At 36.6% G+C, this 23045-nt stretch overlaps 1 protein-coding gene across 2 annotated transcripts in view; it reads left to right on the plus strand.

The window, feature by feature from the left end:
- Positions 1 to 16031, plus strand: part of FER (FER tyrosine kinase) — a 148064-nt gene extending 132033 nt beyond the window's left edge. For both annotated transcript variants that reach the window (XM_061478706.1, XM_061478707.1), the window contains exons 18-20: positions 8029 to 8183; positions 11889 to 12011; positions 14663 to 16031. In XM_061478706.1, the coding sequence (XP_061334690.1) occupies positions 8029 to 8183; positions 11889 to 12011; positions 14663 to 14805 (421 nt within the window). In that variant the 3' untranslated portion in view covers positions 14806 to 16031. The remainder of the gene's footprint in view (positions 1 to 8028; positions 8184 to 11888; positions 12012 to 14662) is intronic.
- Positions 16032 to 23045: the final 7014 nt, after the last annotated feature.

Here is a 23045-nt window from a genome sequence, read left to right on the forward strand (position 1 = left end):
TCTAAAAGAGTTGAGAAAATGCAGAAGGAAAACATTAGATGCTGCTGATAGGAATGTTTTTGCCCTAGAAGCAGGCATTGTAAATAAAACCTCAGAAACAGGAAAAAGGTGGGAAAAAAATAGAGGATGTATTGATTTATAGCTTTATTTCCATCTTTGTAGTCTACCACTTTGATACTCCTCAGGAGCTGTGCATTGTCTACTATGCCTATCTTTATCTCTGAGCTGATAGAGAAACCTTCTCTTACTAGGAAAATGTAGGACGCATAGTAACATACCTCAATAAAAAGCAAAGAAGATAAAAGGTTTGTAATGTGTCAGTGGATCTGTATAATCTCCTGAGCCACCTCTGAGCTGCAAACAATAAGTTTACAATTGCTCAGTTTTCCTCCATTATTACCGCTGTAGATGACAAGTTCTGTATGATGTGTGAGAGCAACTTTGGGGTTTTCATAGTAAAAACGTACTCAGAGCAGGCAGGTGAGAAGGCTCCAAGATGCAAGAGTGACTTTGTTTGTCCTCAGATCTGGAGTCTGGATCGGCATAACTTTCTGCCATGCAGGATTGTCAGTCTTGTTTTTATACGAAATACTGCATCACTTAAAGATGCAAAACATTCTTTAAACAGAAAGCTTGAGTTTCGTTTTATTCCTCTCTTATCTCCAAACTCATTTCCAGTCTTTTCTTCAGTTATCCATCTGAAACATTTTCTCTTTAAATAAAAATTGAGATTCATACTGAACACATTTCTTAGAGGTATTCAACTCTAAGAAATAAACTTATTTGCACCCAACATCAAGTATTAGGAGACCATTAAGTACAACTGTGAGAAGTGATAATGTTTATAGCATTTGTGCTTCACTTCTGTACCTCCAGAGGGACTTCCAAATATGCCCTTTGAGGTATGAGTGATCTGTATCAGGGTCATGAAGTAAAACAGGAAGTTTCACTCTGAAACATTAACATATGTTAAGTATGTAAGTATTCTGCTCGAAGTCCGAAAGACAGTACCGCTACTCCTCTGCAAAAATAAATAATGTATCTAACTTATGCCAAATATTTGTACCTACATCTTGGTATACCTTAAAGTGATTGTGTGTTTGTTCATTAGTAACTGACCATTTTGCAGACTATAAAAATGAATATAATCTGCTGATTCTCATACTGTCTTGTTCATCAGAAATGACTCTGCAATAAGTAAATGTTTAATCTTAGTTTATATCTTTATTTTCAAGTATGGGTATGTGAAGGCATTTGTGGTAATGAACTGTGGTACAAAAAATGTTAATATATTTTCCTGTACAGCAGTTTATTAAGAAGTTTATTCTTGTTATGTTTGTACATTGCAGGACAGCTGTCACTTGATCAAAAAATGTAGCCATAGGAAAGTAAATAGCATGAAGGTTGTGGAGTAGGACTGAGGGATAAGTTACCTGCAAGCAGTGGTTTCCCTACCAAGCTGCACAATCTGTACAGGTGAAGCAATATGCTTTGTCCACTTGAACCACTCTGCAGTTCTGAATAGAACGCTGTGTTTTTCTATCATCTACTGTGACTCATGCCACAGTTGAGCAAAGAGCACTTAGAGAAAATTAGGAATATAACAGTTACCAAGTACATCTTTTGAGGGTGGGAATTAAACTAGAAATGCACAGGTGTTTGGAATTTTGAATTAGGATCACTGCAATCAACAGTGTGTTTAACCTTGCAGCATTTAAAAAAACACAACTCCTCCCGGTACCTGAGAGACATATTTTGTATTTTAATGTAGTTGTGTTATTGGAGAAATCTGTATATTTATGCACAGATCCTTTGCTTACCAGCTTACCAACCAATTTTTAGTTCAGCCATGCTGTTAAAGTGTGTGTTAAAGTAATCTAGATGCTTATGCCTAATTATGCTTTTATGTTTTCTTCCTTTCTTCTGCCTTTATTACTGGAAGTTTGCCCATTAGTTATTGTGATCCTCCTAACCTTAGTTCACAGGAATATGTTCTTCACAATGCTATAAAGCATTTTAATTGGTAGCACTTACTATCATGATAATGAGAGTGAGCAGTGCAATGCAGACTATTTCTGGAATGAGAATACGTTTTTCTCTTTGAGGTGGAGAGGCTAAAGGTTCCACAGAAAAAGTGCGCTTTTAGCTAGAAGGTGGCTTTCATACTTGTGTTCAGCCACTGAATACAATGATTTGGGACTTGCTTTGGTACTTTTTTTTCAAGTGCTTTTTGCAAAATTTTTAAGTCCATCATCTGATAATTACAAAGTGTTTTGGAGGGAGTAATTGCATGTCACTGATGCTTTGAGGTGGGGAAAATTATTCACTTTACAGTTCAGAAGAACTGAGCAATGTCCAAAACTACAGCTAGCAAGCAGAACACCTGGCATTATTGAGAAATCTGTACTTCATCTAACTTGGATTTTCTCAGTTTCCTAATACTTTTCATCTGTAAAGATGGAGTTGCATTATATGAGGAACTGAGAGAAATTACTAGCATTGTAGTTAATATTGCTTCATTAGTATTCATGTGGTAGCTAAAATAATATGAAGAAATAAGTAAAACAAAGTGTAAAGAAGGAAGACAACCCAGAATGCATGGAAGGTTGTTCTCTGATCCTCTAATATTTTTCCAGTCTGTTACTAGCCAAGTGCTGTTTTCTATGTTCTCCACATACAGCAGCATATACATATCAAGAAAGTTCTGAAATAGGTGTGTTTTGATTTCAGCACCACTGGAAATTGCCTCAGGTGTTTGAAGGATAGTGTCTTACAGTCCACAAAAAACAACAGTTTCCCTTGTAGACTTACCCCTTCCTTATTGATCAGGTAATGGACTATTTTCATTGAATTAAATATATAGAGGAGATAAACTGATCCTAACTGTTCACTAACTAATCACTGGCTTTTATTACCTAGGAGTGTTTTAGTTGCATGATCCAGAGAGGGGACATAAAATGGTTAATTAGTTCAGTGAGGTAGTCTGTCCTGCTGGTTTAGTAATGAGTGGTTTACTCTCTTGTTTTGATTTGCTTTAATTGATGGAATTCCATTGAAACATGAGATGTTAGTTGCTGTGTAGTTCTTTTGGGATGGTGGAAGGAAGTGGAGAGGGGGAATAAGAGTATCCTTAGTGAAAAGTTTATGAGGTTTTTGTCTTTACTAACAGACATGAATCCAGGTGATAACAGCTTCTAGCCTCTACTTCCTCTTTTAACTGGCTATTGGAGTTTTAGCAAAAGTCTCATGCGCTAGCTCTTGAAGTTTCAGTGTATTCTAACTATATTAGTGATTCCTGGTCAATGTCCTGTTTGTGTTTATAGGCACTGCACACCAGTGCTTAAAAATGAAATTTCATACAATCATAGAATCTTAGAATGTTTTGGGTTGGAAAGGACCTTAAGATCATCCAGTTCCGGCGCCTGCCATGGGCATCCAGTTCCAGCGCCTGCCATGCGCAGACACCTTTCACTGGACAAGGTTGCTACAAGCCCTGTCCAACCTGACCCTGAATGCTGCCAGGGATGGGGCAGCCACAGTTTCTCTGGGCAACCTGTGCAAGGGCCTCAGAATTCTCACAGGGAACAACTTCAACCTAATGTCTAATCTCAGTCTCCTCTCTGTCATTCCTCCTTGTTCTGTCCCTACAGGCCCTTGTCAAAAGCCTGTCTCCAGGTTTCTTGTAGGCCCCTTTAGGTATTGGAAGGCTGAAATTTCCAATTTATATATTAATTTTTATTCCTGAGTAGTTGGGAGGAAGGCATTTGTTTCTAATAGCACTAGGAATTTACATAATCTTGGTATTAAATTCTGAGAGTCAGCTTTTCTTTTACAATGTACTTGTTCTGTAGCAGCCTAGTGTAATTTGTGCCTCATTTTTTAAGTTTCAGCTTTCAAAATGTGAGATAGGGATTTTTATTTTTTTTTCTCATTTTCTCTGTTAAAGATACATACTGATTTCGTGGAATTACTGCAGCATGTAGCAAATGCTCTATGAGAACAAAAACTAATGTCCCAAGCAGAAAGCACCTAATTCCATGCAATTGTATAGGTACTTCTTCAAGATAGTGGTTTTAGGAACATTTAGGAGAAAGAAAAGAAAACAAATAGAACATAGTTGGTTTTAGTGGAAAGAAGTAGAGCATTGTTATCCTTAGGGTTTTTATTTTTGTTTTTAAAAGGCTGTCTGGAAAGTGTTATGATTGACTAAGTATTTAACACTGAAATTATCTGTAATAGTGACACCTCATAGCTGTTTTCAGTCATAAGCCCATCTTGTTTTCCCTCACTCATGTCATCTGTCATACATACCTGAATGTTACTCTTTTGTGTATATTTCATGTGGAAGGTTAACATGTAATGGCCTTTTTATAAGTCACTTAACACTGTTATACTAGAGATCTTTATTTGTAGCAAATTGAAATTAATTAGTATCCTGGAAACTGGAAGAAAATTAAATGTTAGCTATTAATTTAAAGCAATGGAGGTGACATTTTTAAATGCCTTTTTTTCAGATTCTGGCTATAAATTCTGTAATAAATCACAGGGATCAAAATGCATTTTTCTGTAGTTCTATATTTATACTGAAAAATACGAACATCCTTTTAAATAAGGTTTCACACGAGTAAAAACAGTGAAAAAGTTGTTTGAAAAACCTTAACCAAACCCTCAGAATAAAAATAAAAAAATAAAAATTTAAAAGCTTGATGCAGCTGTAGCCTTCAGTGTAACGTTTTCAGAAATACTTTTAAGCTTGCAAATATACATGAGGAAATATGGAAAATTCAGCAACAAATCACTGAGGATATGAAACATCTAAAATGGCAGCAGAAACGCTAACAAGATACTCTAGCTTTCAGGATGTTTATTACCCTGGGGAATGAAATAATAAGTGCTAGTCGAATAGCCATTTTGAATAAATTACAAGTAAGAGAACAGAGAAAAAAAGAACCCAAAAAGGACATCTACAGTGTATGTAAGTGACTGGTGATGGAGCACTTAGAATGAAATTATGCTCATACTGTTTCACTCCACTGAACGGCAAGTTATTAAAAGTGCTAAGTAACTTCTGCTGGGATTTAGCAAGATTTTAAGTATCACTGGATCTGCTAACCATGGGTGGTTTCTGTGTTGTCCAAGAACTAATTCCTCACAAGAACTGTGAAAACTACCTGAGAGGGGGATTATACAAGTCCCTTTAAAACACTATGAGTAAAAAGAAAGAAATTCACATCTGAAATATTTTCTAAGTGAGAGGAAGAGCCTACCTTACACAGAGTAAAAAAAGCAAATTTGCTTAAGTCAGAAGTAAATGTATTAAGTTCTCAAATGGCTTTATTAATACAGGTGGTGTATTAAAAGTAGTACATAGTATTGCAACTTCGAGAATATGAGATTATTAACTAAAGGGAGAAAAAGGTGTTAATACTGTGAAACTCATATCCAGCAGTAGTACTTTTATTTTGCTCTTTGTACCTTTACTAGTAAGTTAAGTTCTAGCATAATGCATTCTTTTCTATCTTGCGTTAATAGCTTGATGCTCACTATTTCGTAAATTTTACTGATATCCTGTGGGAGATGGCAATGAAAAGGTTTCGCTATTTGATACAAATTGAGACAAAAAGAAAGAAGCCATTAGCATGGAAAAATTGATAGTGGACTTGACAGTTGTGTCCACCCGCAGAAGCTCTGGGCCATTAGCTGATTGCTAGGCCATGATTCCTCCCTTGGCACTTGTGTGCAGCCTGGCAGCTTGAATTGTGTAATTGGGTGACCCACTGCCAGCTAATAGACAGCTTGAAAACCACTGTTTCATGAAGCAGAGACTTTGTATATCTGTTTTTCAGAAGACCTACTGTTAATTTACATATATCCTGAACATAGTGTCAAAATCTCTACCAACTTTCTGAAATCCCAGTTCGGTTTTCGTGCAAGTGGGTTTGTAAATTTTCAGCAATGATGAAAAACAGTTCCTCTAGATGACTGAAAGCAAAAGAATGTCACATACAAACTGACAAAAATTGACAAAAATATGAACCGAGTGTAATGTTTGTAAGCATCACATTGTGTACTATTTACAGTATATTTTCCCTAATAATCAGACTTACATATGAGGCATAAACCTAAGACAGTTCAGTATATAGCTTTATCTTAATCTGACTCACAACATGTTTAAATGCTAGGTCAGGTTCAGGTAGGTTTTAATGGTAGGTTTTAATTAACTCTGTTGTTTTAGGGGGTTTTTTTGAGATATGACCTCATTGCCTTTTTCCACTCCTAATGTGCATTTGTCACAAAATCTAGACTATATTAAGACAATAAAAAATGTATTGACTGAAGTATGATTGGAACCGAAGGCAAAAATTTTTGAAGTTTCTTGGTATTACTTTTTACAGATTGAATAGAAGAATTAATGATTTGGTTTTGTTTCTCCTTCTTTCACCAACAAACAATACCACATGGGAACATCAAACTATGTAATACAGTGCATATTGAACTGGTTTATATATTAGTGCGTATCTTCAGCTGGAGCCTGTGACTTCAGTCTTGTTTTTAAGTGTTCCGTCTTTTCTAACTGCAAGAATAACTGCATTTAAATCCCTTCATCATCAAGCTCAAGAACCATAGTGGCAGAAAAGTCATGTGAGTCACATACGTTAAAATTCTTAAATCAAGTTACAGTATTTACACTCTAACACAGGCTCTGTCTACGTACCAAATAGTATAGTGCAGCATTGGTATGGGTCAGTTGATCAAAGTAGTTATAGATATACCAGCTTTAACATCCTTAAATATGGCTCAAGACTTACTTTACACAAAATATAGTCCAGTCTTTTGTCATGAATGTCCCCACCATGCATAGTGTTTGAAGCTGTCATTGCTTCAGACCTTTCTTCTGCATAAGCTGCAGAAAAAAATCTGCCCACGGTGGGCAGGTTTTTACACTGGTTGCTTCCAAGAGCAGTGTAGTTTGTATGCACCAAAATCATTCTTCAAAGCCAGTGAACATGCATTACATGCCCAGGGAATTTACTTCAGAACTATGCTATAGCACTGATACAAAACATTAAAGCTAATGTAGTTATTCTAGAATATTTACGTAATACAAGCCATTTGTGAGCATATTAGCTATTTAAGCTGAAAACGTGAATTTAGTTTAACAATACTTTGCCCATGATACTACTAATGTTACAGATTTAATTGTGTTGCTTAACATTTGTTTTCATTCAAAAAATTTTGCGTATTTTATTAGATTAAGATGGAAATACATTATAAACAATGAAATGTAATGTACATATAGTACATTAATAATATATTGTTAGCATGTATTATGTTTCCAAATATATGCTGTAGAGAAGCCACAGTAGGTTTTTTATTACGTATTACTATGGGCTGTCTCCTAATATAAAAAAAATGAAACGTATTTGAGATGGAGGGAGGGAAAGAAACACTATTGATTTTCTGAGCTTCTCATCCATCATTAGCCAAATTTCCTTTTCCTGTAACACTAAGTAGCTTTTTTGGTTTTGATGGAAACTAATGCTGGGTAACATCTGTAGAGAGAAGATGGAGCCAGTTGTCTGATTTCTCAATGTCTTTTGTAATTATGGGAACATGTTTCAAGGTACTTCTCCAAATCTATATCAAATCTGATTTGTTAATCTGCAGGTTTATTTGTGTGACCTCAGAGGGCACCTGTGGTGAGTTGACCTTGGCTGGTTGCCACAGAACCACCCAGACACTCTCTCAGTCCCTCTCCTTAACAGGACAGGGGACAAAGTCAAGACAAAATAGCTTGTGGATGCCCCTAGTTCTCACCAGATTTGATGTTCATGACATTATTTCTCACACTTTTTTTCCCCTCTGTCATTCCTCTTTTCCACAGCTGCCATGTATGGTTTCTTACCGTTTCTGGAATGTTTTGCGAGAGGCACCACCATCTTGGCTGAGGTGGTCAGCCATTTAAAATGGCTTCAAATAGTTTCAAATGTGTAAATATATGGGTGTTTACTTTTTGTTCTAATTTAGAGACCTGGCTGCAAGGAACTGCTTGGTAGGTGAAAGCAACATTTTGAAAATAAGTGATTTTGGAATGTCCCGGCAAGAGGATGATGGTGTGTACTCATCGTCAGGCCTCAAGCAGATTCCTATCAAGTGGACTGCTCCAGAAGCTCTCAACTATGGTAAGAACAGACCCGTGTCTTCTTGGGAAAAAAAAACAAAAACAACAAAAAAAAAACAACCAGAAGTACTATAAGAAGCACCAGGACTACACCATGGGCAATATTTGAGTGTGTGTGTATATATATATATATATATATATAAAATATATATTCATAGTAATATATATAATATATATAAAAATATATATACATTCCTACTGCCCAGATCAAATAAATAATTTTTACAATTATTTTAATATTTCAATCTTATTCAATTATAAAATACTGGTTTGCCTTCAAAAGGAATAAGGCAACAAGATCAGAATTGCTATTATGCAGCAATAAAATAATACTTTAGGTTATGTTACTGACTCATTCTAGTAGACTACCTAGTTAGTAATCTAAATCATGATTCTTACCAAAATGTATAGCAAGTTCTGTTTATTTATGGCAGTGATTGTTCCAGCACCTCTTTGAAAACGGTAGGAAGTTTTAACATACTAGAACACTCTTGTTGGATAAAACATTGCATTAGAGAAAAGTATAGTCGCCGACTCACACTTTTTTTTTTAACTGCAGCTTTTTTAACTGAAGCTGCTATATTTTGCTTTTTAGCTTATATGAAACTAGAAAATTAAGTTCTAAGTAAAGTGGGCTCTAAAGAAGCAGCGTATTAAATGAACAATGCCATGTTTTATTATGTAGTTTTCTCAGCCAGTTTTTCAGTTAAGTACTTAGAAAAAAAAAGTGTTTCAAATTCTTCATTTGAAGTGTCCATAAATATTTCTGCTATCTCAAAGCTTTTTTTTCTAAAAAATTGTGCATTGGAAATTGCAAGTTGTGACTTATGATTGCAAACAAAATGCTTCTTCTCATTAGTGCTTTTGCAGGAGTTAATGTCACAACACAATAAAGCAGATCTTCCGTTTGGAAGGCTAATAATAAATTAATAACAGTAGTCATAGAATCATAGAATGGTTAGGGTTGGAAAGGACCTTAAGACCATCAAGTTCCAACCTCCCTGCTATGGCCAGGGACACCTCACACTAAACCATGTCACCCAAGGCTCCGTCACTGCCAGGAATGGAGCAATTACCACTTCCTTGGGCAGCCTGTTCCAGTGCCTCACTACCCTCACAGCAAAGAATTTCTTCCTTATATCTAATCTAAACTTCCCCTGTTTTAAGTTTTAACCCATTACGCCTTGTCCTGTCACTGCAGTCCCTAATGAATAGTCCCTCCCCAGCATCTTTGTAGGACCCCTTCAGATACTGGAAGGCTGCTATGAGGTCTCCACGCAGCCTTCTCTTCTCCAGGCTGAACAGCCCCAACTTTCTCAGCCTATCTTCATACGGGAGGTGCTCCAGTCCCCTCATCATCCTCATGGCCCTCCTCTGGACTTGTTCCAACAGTTTCATGTCCTTTTTATGTTGAGGACACCAGAACTGCACACAGTACTCCAAGTGAGGTCTCATGAGAGCAGAGTAGAGGGGCTACTGATCATAGATCATAGTCGATCATAGTCGATCATGATCATGGTATTGAGGTAATGATCATGTCTTATCAACTATTCTAAGAGATATCAGTGTTGCTAACGTTCACACACTTTTTCTATTCTGGGTGTTTGTTCCAATGCAAAAAGTGTTTTGAATTTTACTTTTGTTATTTTAGAAATGCATACAGTTTATTTGATACATCATGGAAATCCATCTTTCATAGCCATATGCAGTCCAGTGTACTACATTAAACAGGAAACAGGCTTTTGTGACAATACCTTCACTTTGTACTTTTGAGTCTTTAATTTTCATAGTACAGGAAAGGCGAGTATAGTTGATTGACATCTATTTATTTTGTGTTTCCTAAAATGCATAAATACTCAAGCACCTTTAAGTGATTTTCCATGGTGTTTGGAAAGTAAGCTCTCTCAAACATTTGATAGTGTGTTCTGCAGGCTAATACTCAACTTTCAAATGTCACAGTAGGTTAATAGCAGTCACAGAAAGATTTTAAATGAGAAAAAAAAAACAAAAACAAAATAACCACACAGGCTGTGACATCTAGAATTGCCAGATTAGGTCAAATGGAGTAGTTAGTTGTGTCTGAAGTCATAATCAAAATTCCGATGTTACTAGAGCTTCTGTGATACTAAACCTTTGGTTCAGTAAGTGCTGTTCCATGATGTTATTTTTGCTTGGAGCTATGTGATTTCTATCACTTCCAGCAAGTGAAAAAATTGCTTGAAAAGCTCCTAATAAAATTACATATTTAGGCCATGTATTTTTGCTTTCTAGTCTCTCAGAAATAAGACACACATTTAATATGTATGTTTTTCCAGTACGACATTTTGACTTGTTTGCCATGTTAATAAATTATTGTGTGGAAGGGTTTGGTTGTTGTTTTGTTGTGTTTTTTTTTTTTTATTGTGAATGAACAGGCCTGTTTTTTCTGCCAAATAATGTCATACCGAAAGAGATAATTAGCTCTACAGAACTTGCACTCTCTTTAAAAAACCCTAATCACCTATCTTTTATCTACTAAATTATTTCAATAAAAAGTGTTAAATTACTGGATGCCAAACTCTGAAGAGAGTTCATACGTAGACAAAAAAGAGCATAGTGAATGTCTATCACCTAGAAGGCACACAAGCTAATGTAGTGCAGCTGAAAGTGATATTTAGTTTAAGAGTAAACTGAACTTTCTGATGTCAGAACAGTTGTCATATCACCAACTTTCACTGTAATTAACATGTATTTTCCTTTCTTCAAGTCAGAAGTTGCTTAGTTTGGTTTATTTAATGGTAAGAGATGAAGAAACAATACATTCACATTCATAAATATTTAAAGAATAAAGACATATATACAAAGTAATAGTATGGAACAAGAAAAACAGTCATGAAAAATATTGAAAATATTGTTGGATATGCATTTTTAAGATAATTTCACATATCCTGCTGCAAAGGGCTAGAAGCCTTCGCTTTCTGATGTGAATCCATCCTTCTTAATATGACTCCATCAGCGACAATAGAAGTATCTCGTCCAAGATCTCTTTTCCTCCATAATATAAAGCTTTCATTCCACAGAGAGGTTACCTAATTTGCTGTATCTGAAGCATAGTTGAACATAACGGAACCAGCAGGCCAGATTTTTTTTTTTTTTTTTTTTTTTCTCTAGCTGATTGGGTACATCAGTTCTTCAGGGTAATAATTAAGCAAGTTGAGGCAACTGTAATTTTCAGAGAACAATTTCTCAAAGCTTGAAAACCAGGCCCTCTTTGCAGTTACAAACTGCTGGTTGTAGCTCCTCTCAGAATACTCATTGCAATGCGTTATTAGGGAACTGGGAAATGTAATTTTTAAAAAAGTATCTTTTGAATTGAAAGGGAGGGAGGAGGAACTGACATTTTTCAAAAAGAAAATAGTATGTTAATACACAAAAAAGGAAAGAAATTCTTAACTTCCTTGAAAAATAACTAAGGTCCGTCAAATAGTGGAACTTTAAGTTAGCTTATATTATGCATAGATATTGACCTTAAGATATTCTGTTTCTAATTTTCAATACAGGATACTGGTATCCGCAGAACGTATTAACTAGTAGCTTCAGCTTTGTTCTGCTTAAAGCTTGCCAACATAACCTGTAACTTCACCTTTACGGAAAATTTGGAGCCATAATTATCTGAAACATTTGTGTCTCTGTACATTAAGCTGAGGGTTTTCTCTCCTTTTCTTAGGGAGATACACGTCTGAGAGTGATGTATGGAGCTTTGGAATCCTTTTGTGGGAGACCTTCAGTTTAGGAGTGTGTCCGTACCCTGGAATGACCAACCAGCAAGCACGAGAACAAGTTGAGAAAGGTAGTTATTTGTACCGAGTGAAAGAATGCTCCACAGATGCATAAGGGTATAGTGCATATAGTATAAAAGGGCAAAGAAGTAGCATGTGAGTTATCCAGAAAATTGGGCAAAAATATGATATTTTTAATTGCTTTCTGGAAGGATTAGTGTTTTATATATAGGCTTCTTGAAAAATAGAATATACTGACCAGTGACTTAAAGGACAGAAGACTTACAGGATGTTGACTTTCATTGTGTCAGAACTAGAAAGTGAGACAGAGAGGAGGGTTTTACTGCTGTGCAAAGGAGAGGCTTGACCAGAATGTATTATTTAAGATTATGCTAATGCAAGTATAAATATTCTGAACTGCCAGAAGAAAAAATCTGTGTCATTCCATCTTCTCTATTAAAGCATTTCAGGCAAAGATTTAGCAATTATGTAGAATTGGTAGAAAATGGTAAGCTAGTTGAGCGTTGAAAGCCACATTTCTTTTATACAAAACAACCAAAAGGCTTTTATTTAAAATAGCAAATAATTTTGAGCAGAATTTCCAGGCTTTGATTTATTTTTATCATCCTTAGTGGCTTTTCAGAACTTTTGAACTTTATGAAGTACACAGTAGTTCATAAATAGGTTCTAAGCTAGGAAAAATGTTAAATGATTAAAAATAAAACCCCAATCTTTATGAATTTTATGTTTTTTTCAGCTATTTATACTGCGGGGAAAATAGTTCTGTTGGCTTATCAGCAATTCTTTTTACCTTTTTTTCTGTTTGTTTTTTAATGCAATTTTCATTTCTCCCATCATCCTGTTGTCTTGATTTTCAGTATATAATAGCTCTTCTTTTAGGACTGTCAGCTAAGACACTCCAGATTCTCTTCCTTATCTTATCTATCTCAGTTACTCAATCAGTAAGAGCCTTAAGTGCAGGGGAGACTTTGGGTGAAGGAAAAGATTTTTAAGTAGTTTCATATTACATTGGCTGTGTCAACAGCCCAGCCATTCTCCCTTGAAGTTAGATACGTTAATCCAGACGCAGAGCATATGCATGCAATGTAATAAAGTAAGAATGTTTTGTTTTACCTGTTGCATGAGGCCAGTATCATTTATACTCTGCATTAGAAAGGGAGATGGAGAGAGTCATGGATCTGCATTTAGCTGTAGAGTCCTGTGTGCCAGCTAACTTTACTGTCCACTGCCTGTCATCTGCTCAGAGAGCTCCATGTGGTAAACAGTTCATAGAATGACAGATTAACAGAATGGCTGAGGTCTGCAGGGACCTTTGTTTGTCATCTAGTCCAGCTGTCTGCTCAATCAGGGCCACTTAAAGCGAGTTTCCCAGGACTATTCCCAGATGGCTTTTGGATATCTCCATGGATGGAGACACTGTAACCTCTCTGGGCAACCTGTGCCAATGCTCAGTCACCATCATAGAGAAGTGTTTCATGATGTTCAGGAGGAACTTCTTGTGTTTCAGTTTGTGCCCAGTGCCTTTCTTCCCGTTACTGGGCAATACTATTAAGAGCCTGGTCCTTTTTGCACCTTCCCTGCAGGTATTTATGTACATTGGTGAGTTCCTCCTGACTCTTCTCCAGGCTGAACAATCCCAGCTCTCTCAGCCTTACCTCATGTGAGAGCTGCTCCAGTCCCTTCATCATCTTGGTAGCACTTTGTGGGACTCTCTCTGGTATGTCCATGTCTCTCTGGTACTCAACACTGGATCCAATACTCCAGATGTGACCTCACCACTGCCAAGCAGGGGGGAAGGATCATCTCCCTCGACCTGATGGCAACACTTCTCTTAATGCAGCTCGTAACACCTATAACATTCACCTTCTTTCCCACAAGGACACATTGCTGGTGCATGTTCAACCCTTGGTGTCCACCAGGACCTCCAGCATGTCCTGGTGCCTGGGGCTGTTCCTCTCCTTGAGCTGCAGGACTTTAATCTTCCCCTTGCTGAACTGTGTGAGGTTCCTGTGGGCCACTTTCTTCTCCAGCCTGTCCAGGTACCTCTGGATGGTGGCACAACCCTCTGACATATCAGCCCCTCTTCCCATTTCGGTGTCCTTTGCAGACTTGATGAGGATGTACTCTGCCCATCATCCAGATCGTTAATGAAGATGTTCAACAGGACTGGACACAGTACCAGTGAACCTTAGGATACACTGCTAGTTACTGACCTCCAACTAGACTTTGTGCCACTGATCACGTCCCATTGGGACTTGCCATTGAATGAGTTACCTACTTTCTCCCTGATCTCTGGAGCCTGGGATTCCTGAAGGACAGTCCTGCTAGGGAAGACTGAGGCAAAGGCAGCATTCAGTACCTCAGAAATTTACTCCCATCTTAATGTTTATTATTGATTTCCTCAGGGAGGAACACAAAGAAAACCTAGAGGGTAGCTACTTCCTAAGATACAGAAAACAAATCTGTGCAGGTTGCTGCCTTTAGGGATGAGAAGCATACTGACAATCTGCCATGCCCAAATTAAATGTCATTGGTACCTGAGCTTTGATTAGTTTATTACTTATCTCTAAGGCTTTCCTCATGTTACCCTGAAGATCTTTTTTAACGGAATGATCTTGGACTTTACTTTTTTCTTTTTATATTTGTCAATATGCATCAGTTGTCAATGCTAAACATTTTACTCCCATTTTTTGTGTACCAGGTTACCGAATGTCAGCGCCACAAAAATGTCCAGAAGAAATACATAAAATAATGCAGAGGTGCTGGGACTACAAGCCAGAAAACCGGCCAAAATTCAGTGAGATTCAGAAAGAGCTGTCTTCAATCAAAAAGAAAGTGACATAGTGATGAGCGAGTGCCAGACTCAATGTGTGGGACTTTATTTGTCCAATGAAGTAATTTTTTCCCCTCAAACACTATGCATTTATACAACATTATTTGCAATATTTTTCTGTGATTAGTTTGAAATTAACTGATTTTCTGTATATATGAGTACCATCTTGAATGATGTCTACATCTGCATTAAAGGCATATACTGCAAAATATTATATATCCAGTCACAGTAATCATGTCATTGAGGATACACATAAATAGTAGAGCACATAGTGTTTAAGGGACTGTGGCTTCTATCTGTTTTACATCAAGTAACTGTTAGTGACATTTTTCAGAGGTCTTCTACTCTAAGCTGTGTTCTCACTCTGCTGTCGCTGTCCTGTATGTCAATATCAGCAGCACTCTAATGTGGTGACTGTCATACATGTTGGCCTTAAAACTGAAGACAGTTTTGACAAGTATTTCAATTACAAACTTTGAGATTTTTTGATTTCTTTCTGCAATTGATATTTTAAAGTGATACTTTGTTTTAAGGGTGAAGGTCAGGTAGATTCTGGATGCAAATGTGCTTACTGAACAGTGAAATCCAGAAATTTCTTTTGTAGAATATTGAGTTACTTGTGCATTTCTTACCCTACTGTAGTAACTACTTCTGACTTTTGATGTGATTTACTTAAACCATGCCTTTTGTTCGAACAAAGACATCAGAATTCAGTAATGTATCCTTTACAATGACCTACATTTGTTTAGGAAGCAAAAAAGCCAGTATCAAGTCTTGACTATACATGTTAAGAAATACTGCAAATTATCGGCTTTCCAAAGAATATTTAAAAGCATTAGGCCAGCAGAAAGAGGTTTACTAATGATAGCAGCAAATAACAAATATTGACCTTAGAGAGGTTAAAGAATGCGAAGTGCTAGATTTGTGTATCATATTGATTTTTTTTCCTTTAATTGGTAATAATTCTCAGAATGCAGCTGAAGCCTACAAAAGGTTATGCTAAGCAAAAGTTCATTCCATGCATAGTGTCCAAAGGAAAATGCTACTTCTGTATGGCATAAGGAAATTGTTCAAGCAAACCAAATAAAGAAGTATGCCTCTGGCAGGCTTAGCAAGGCACAGTAGAAATGCTAACCTTTAATATCTTTAAATCATTGCAGTGGGTTTCAGAAGATTGGGGATAGGCAAGTTTCAAATTCCTCTAGGAATAAAAACCTTGTATGTATATATATATGTACATGTATATATATATATAAACAAAGCAAAACACAAACAACAGGAAAAAAAAAAACCTGCCAGAAGGAATAAAATCTTACTAGATAGGAGAGAGAGGAAAGGCACAGCTTGTTGCTGTGTCCTCTTTGGGGCTGTAATTCTTTTCTAGGGCCCAAACAGGAAGAGGAGCAAGTTGCAGTATCCTGGTCTAAGTTCCAGAGTTAAGGTGCTTAAAATTTTTGTGAGAATTAACTAAATTTTTGTTTGGATCAAGGAATGCCAGTTGCTGCTAATGCAAGTAAGAAACAGGGAATGTAAGTAACACAGCATCTGGAATGTTAATTAGCCGTATATATTATTGTTATATGGGGATTGAGATGTAGTGAAGTCAGTAGCTACATTACATTTTTGTTTCTGTTAAGGTGACTTTTCTGTTGTTCACAATATTTTTGCTCTCTAAAGTGTATTTATAGTAGTACTGAGTAGTAATGTTTAAGGGCTATGTGTGACCAAAATATGTGTAGTATAGAAGAGTTTGTTTGTTGTATTGGAGTTAGTGCTGGAGCACGTCACCTGCAGCTGAGGTAGAAGTCTCAGCATCCAAATATAAACAATGCTGAGTGCTTCTTGCATTTCTTAAGTGTGTTTGGTTTTTGGTTTTTTTTGAGCTAAGGAAGTATATACATACTCAGAAAGGTATAATGCTTGCAAAACTTGGTGGCATAAATTTAATCCTCCTTATAAGCATACTGGATATATTTACTTAGTTCTGTACTTCCAAGTAGCCCAAAGATATTTTTCAAGAGCAATGGGAAACATTCTTCTTAGTTTATACGCTTTCAAGTAGTACACAGTTTTGTGCCTTAATTTGCTAGTATGCTAATGCAAATGCAAGTGTACTAAGATTTAAGGAATGTTCCACAATCATTTGGAAAAATCCAAGATTAACTCAACTGCAGGTCCTTATGTATACATCACTAATGGAAGAATTAGTGTCTCCTCTGTTAGCATTCACAGCTTCTCTAGAGAGTTAATATTCTTCTGTGAAAGAGATGAACTGACTCTTTGCTATGTGGCCTCTTGAGAGCAAGAAACACTGTTTTATTTTTATAAAATAATATGCCATTTTATTTGTCTTAACCGGTCACCATCCTAACTGTCACATAAAGATAAAAATTTTGCTCATAAAGATAAAAAAAAAGATCATATTTTATTCAGAGGTAGTTTTCATTTATAGTTCATATCACATTTCTGTTTAAAGGCTTTTTAAAACATGGGATTTCTACAGCAGCAAGAAAATTTATTATTGTTTTTGAAGTAGACATCAGTTGAAAAATAATAACTCTTTGGGAGAATACCGGAATGAGTTTATGGGTATAGAATAAATATAAACACAGGTACATGTCTCTTCAGTTATTTAAACTTTTTCTTTCCATTAATTTGGTGGTTTGTGGCAGAACTTGTTTATCATGTCTCACTTGTAATTACTGCAGTTATCTAATTTAGGAGGTGGAATCCATACCTATAGATACTGGGTTTAAGCTTTGTAAACTTCTCACAGAGGAGTTCATAAACAAACCTGTCATAAATGAAATTTAGAAAGAAAAAGTGGTAATCAATAACCAACACTGCCGTATCTGGTTTTTGTGGACGTTTGATGACTTAGTCTAGCATTATTCATAGGTTAGCCAGATACTGGCCATTTGGCTCATGTTTATCCTAGAGAATTTACTAAAAAGTTAAGACTCTCTCTGTTAAAAGTGTAGTGTTTCAGGTAGGTTCTTTACACCAGCCCTGTCCCAACTAGGGTGACCCTAATGGAATCCTGACTTTTTTACACTGTTAAATGGGAGAAACTGAATACTGTTTAGAGTCAAGTAGAAATGCCTCAGCCTATTAAGTAGCATGGAATTCAACAGGTTATCTGTTATTTCCCTTTTTTTCCAAGGAATTGCATTTATTGTATTAAGAAAGATTGTTTTGAGAGCAAAAAAATTTATTCTTAGTTTCTTTTCAATAGAAATTAAGCACACATGTTAGCTTTAGAGTTCAGTTATTAGTGAAATCATGAGGATTCCTAAGCATTTTAATTTTATGGAAAGTAAGCAAAAAGTGTCTTGTCTGAAAACAAACCTTGCTTCAGCAAAGTGTGAACTTGTAGAGTCAGCATCCCATCAACACATTCTCTTTGAAACTTACATTTTCATTAGTTTTTAAGGAAACCAATGAACTACTTTTCTTCTAGCAGCTACAGTTATATTGCATTTCTTCTTAACAAAAACCTGCCTTTCTGCAGTTTCCTGATGTTTTCATTGGAAGTTTATTGGAACATGCATCGCCAGCAGGCTATCAGAAGAACTGCAGTGTGTAAAGTAAGCCTGATCTTACTGATGAGAAACAGAAGACTATTTAAGGAAATAGGTTTTTCAGACTTAAGTACTTTTTCATCCATTTCTTTGACCATCAGTTGTTCTTACTCAAATCCTGCAAGCACATCACTGAAATCTACTGCACATCACTAAAACTATGAAGCTATCTATTTGCTTTCTCTTATACCTATTATATTACCTTTTTTTGCATCCATTGCAAAGATATTAAAGAAAAAAAAACACTTTCCTGAGTGCACTTGGATTTGCAACAATTCTGTGACTGAGCATGAGTTTGATATTAAAAGAAGAGTTCACTGATTAACTTTTTTTCCTAAAGCACAAGAGGACTTGGAAGCATTCTTGCTAGGCAAGTCAGGGTATGTGGAGGGAAGAATATAGAGGGAAGAACACCCTTACTACCAAACAAGGTGTATCTTTTTCCTTCTTAGAATGATTCATTTAATCCTTCACTTTCAGGAATACAGGACTTTAGTTACTAATTAGAAAGTACAGGGCAGTACAGTATTCCAGAAGTTCCAGACAACCATGAGTTTTTAAGAGTAATCTGGTGAGTTTGAGACATCAGCTCTATTAAAAACGCTTTCTTCTAGTTTCCTTCTGGAGATTTACCATAAAAGAAGCAGTCCTTAAACAACCATCAATAACAAGAAAATTGCATCGCCTCAGAAACCTATCAAGCTTTTTTAAGAGTAACTTAAGAAATATTTTTTGTAATCTTGTACTGGAATCCCCACAGGATAGCTTTCCTGAAAAAAACAAACAAACAAACAAAACAAACAAAAAAACCAAACAAACAAGCACTTAAAAAGCTGTGAGAGCTCCAAATTGAAACAGAAGAGTACTTGTCACATTATGAACAGTCTTTCAAGTACTGCCACATCTTCTTTCCTGAAACTTATAATGCACCTGTGATTTCCACTCTTAACATAATTTTCAGCCTTTATAAAGCTGAAACTTTATATTAGTGTTTTATAGACACCCAACTTAATTTTACTTTTAGACCACAGAAGGGAAATTCTGTCATTGAAAACTGTAGCAAGATCTGCCTGGCAGCTGTTACATTTTCCTTAACTTCCACATTCAGCTATCACTGTGTTCATTATAAGAAGCACCACACAGAACAGAAGCTGGAAGCTAGACATTGTGTTTAAATCAGCAGGTAGTCCTCAAAATTTCACAGGTTTGACTCTAGAAGCCAACTTGGACTTTGTTCTCTGTTAAATAAGCAAAAGAAATTTCTGTATTTCAGCCTTACCAATGAAACAGGAAGGTTCAGAGATATATTTACTTTTTGCTTTAAAGGAATGCTACCTCCACCAGTAACTGCAAGTTACCCTTATGTTCCTGTTCCTCTTTAAGATAAAATTCTAACTGGAGTGTATGTCCAGGTGTAGAATTTGGGTGTTAACGCTGATTTTCAGGAAGTTGTATATTATTAGCTGGTTTAGAACACAATTTTCTCAGATACCATCTAGGCAGGACTTAAATAAGAATTTTCAGATGGTTTGGTTTGGGGTTTTTTTCTTGTGTGATAAAGGACTAACTATATTGCTAGCTGCATGCATTGTTATTTTGCAGCTGTTTCAGATTATATCTGTGAGAGAGTAGTTCATTTATGAATCTTTGATTATGTGTGCCTTCTCTAAACCCAAACCTGTTAGCCATACTTACAAAAAATGTATATATAAAACCCTCAATTATAACTGACAGAGGTCATAAAGTGAAAACTTAGAGGAGCCATGAGCTACATTTACATCTTCTATCCTCCCAGAATTGAATGCTTTGTAAATAAAACTGGCAGTAACTGGCTTTGTGTTTCTAGATAAATATGGTCTGTGAACCAGTATGATAACATAGGACTCACATTGCTACAGGCAAAGGAGGTTTGGAAAAAAGTGCTTCTAACTTGCTACTATTTGGAACTGTCATCTAGTTTTAGAACTACAAACGTTTATAGATAAGTACATAGATTTTGCAAGAATGGTAAGAGAGACAGTGCATGCTTCTCCATTGAAACTCAATTTAAGGCAATTATGCTTTTTAAAAGAAAAATTGGATAGATCAGTGATTTCTTCTAGATTACATATTGAAACCATACACCAGAGGTTTCCACCACTAAAGAAAGATTCACACTACTGTCTTTACATATAGCCAGTTCAGTCTTTCTCAGCATATAAAGAATTCCATAATTGTGAAATTCAGTAGTAATCAAGATCCTTGGATGAATGATATGTAAGCTACTTTGATCTTTTGCTTGAGTTCTTGAAGAATATTTCTGCTCTTCTAAGGGGCTGCAGTAAACTTACAGTTTTATCTGAGCTCTCCTGTAGTGATCTCCTTGTTGCATCTCCCAGACATTTCCTCATTCTGATGTGTCCGTGAACCACAGATGATGCCCTTTCACTTCAAAAGTTACTCTTGTGACAGAAAAGTTCAAAAATATCCCTGGTTTGGTTTTTTTTTTTTGACTCAAGGAATTGTAGTGATGTTATACTCTGATACCTGTGGCAGTGTATTTGTATGAAAACAGAAGTAACTGTGAATCAAGGTGATGCACATTGTTCAAATCATGTTTTTAATCATGTTACAAACTCTATTGTGAGTTGTCCACACTGCAAAAGACATCAGAAAAACAAAATTTCCAACAGCCTAGTTTACAATACAGAGCATCCTGCTAGGGAATAAATATAACCCTAAATATGCTCCTTGGAAAAGGAATTATTTCATTGTCCAAACAGTTCCAAATACCATCTTCAGAATTAACAGAAATGACTTAATTCCAACTAAGCCTTTTCTAAACTTCCTTCTTCCTAATAAGAGCTTTCCAAATAGTGTTAATTTTCATTATTGTCATCAGTTTTGCTTTTAGAAATCTGTCTTCTGTATACCATAGAATATTATACTGGTAATTATATTACCCCACCACCACCACCATGAAGTGCAACTTCAGAAGATAAGTATTGATAAGTCAGTAAAAGTCTACAGGGAATTGATCTTTCACTGGGTGTCTGAGTTGATTTGGCTTAATGCATTTTAAATATCACTGAAGTAATGGGTACAATTAAAACCTGTTACACAGTTTGAACAGCAGTATTCCTTGCTCAAGATGTCTCTGCAATGGTAATTTTTCTGTTTGACTTGAACTTAACAGGAAGGTACCTTCCTTCCTCTCTAGTTTGTCAGAGAACTGCTCTGTTGAGGTAGCCAGGTCAGGTGGCTGATAGCTAGTGTGGGTGCAGCCAGGATGCCATAGAGAAGCTTTGCATGGCCTGTCTTTATAATATGTCTATGATGAGTCACTAATAAATTCACTAGAGACTGGAAGTCTGCTGTATCTCTAAGGGCAGCTAATTCCTTAAATCACCTGTAGTTGTAGTGCTTTAAGCAGAAATCGTGACTTTTTTTCTGTGTCATGAAATGCAATATACAGTGGGAAGCTGCTGGATTATTTTCCTTCCACCTCCTGCTTGGTCATGTCACAAATTACAGTATCACAGTATGCTAGAGATTGGAAGGGAAAGATCATCTAGTCCAATCCCCCTGCCAGAGCAGGAACACCTAGATAATGTTACACAGGAATGCGTCCAGGCGGGTTTTGAATGTCTCCAGGGAAGGAGACTCCACAACCTCCCTGGGCAGCCTGTTCCGGTGTTCCGTCACCCTCACTGAGAAGAAGTTTCTTCTCAAGTTTAAGTGGAACCTCTTGTGTTCCAGTTTGTACCCATTACCCCTTGTCCTATCATTGTTTGTCACTGAGTAGAGCCTGGCTCCGTCCTCGTGACACTCCCCCTTTATATATTTATAGACACTTATAAGGTCACCCCTCAGTCTCCTCCAAACTATAGAGACCCAGCTCCCTCAGTCTTTCCTCATAAGGGAGATGCTCCACTCCCTTAATCATCTTCGTTGCCCTGCGCTGGACTCTCTCCAGCAGCTCCCTGTCCTTCTTGAACTGAGGGACCCAGAACTGGACACAATATTCCAGATGCGGTCTCACCAGGCAGAGTAGAGGGGAAGGAGGACCTCTCTCGACCTACTAACCACCCCATTCAAATTCAAAGTCTTCCAAGTCTTCAATAGACAGAATAACTAGAAGAAACATATCTGTTTCTGCTGTTAGTTGTGTCATTACCTGTAACTGACAAGTTGGCCTTTTTTTTTTTTTTTCCTCCCTCCACTGAACTCCCCCCCCTAATTTTTGCTGAAAACATGAAATAGGAAAAAGCTCACAATACAGGTTCATCACACAGGACACAAAAGGCAGGCAGACTCCTGCAAGGAGAATCTTGAGGACTGAAAGCCAACAGCAAACACCTGCCTTGTCCCTTCTGTTAAAGGAGTGTGTAGTTCACATGGTTTCCAGAGATGAAACTTGGGCTAAGATCGGTGGGACTGCTGCTTGTTTCAGTTGCATGTATTACTTTTCCTTTGTATAATCATAGGCAGCTGGAGACAGAGAAGAGGTGTTCAGAGTGAAAGGAAGGTTGGTTGCTGACCTGCTATCATGCACAAGACTTTTGACACTTTTGAGTGGAGCACAGATGCCATTTGCAAATGTGTTTAGATTTCTATCTGATTTTGTGCCAAAGTATGCACCAGCAAGTTTGTCAGGTAAAGCACCTTTTATACTTTTTGTTGTTTAAAAA

The sequence above is a fragment of the Pezoporus flaviventris genome, unplaced genomic scaffold (genome assembly GCF_033815535.1).
Source record: "Pezoporus flaviventris isolate CSIRO_AGI_PZ_B2104156 unplaced genomic scaffold, CSIRO_AGI_Pfla_v1 ptg000130l, whole genome shotgun sequence".
NCBI classification, from domain to species: domain Eukaryota; kingdom Metazoa; phylum Chordata; class Aves; order Psittaciformes; family Psittacidae; genus Pezoporus; species Pezoporus flaviventris.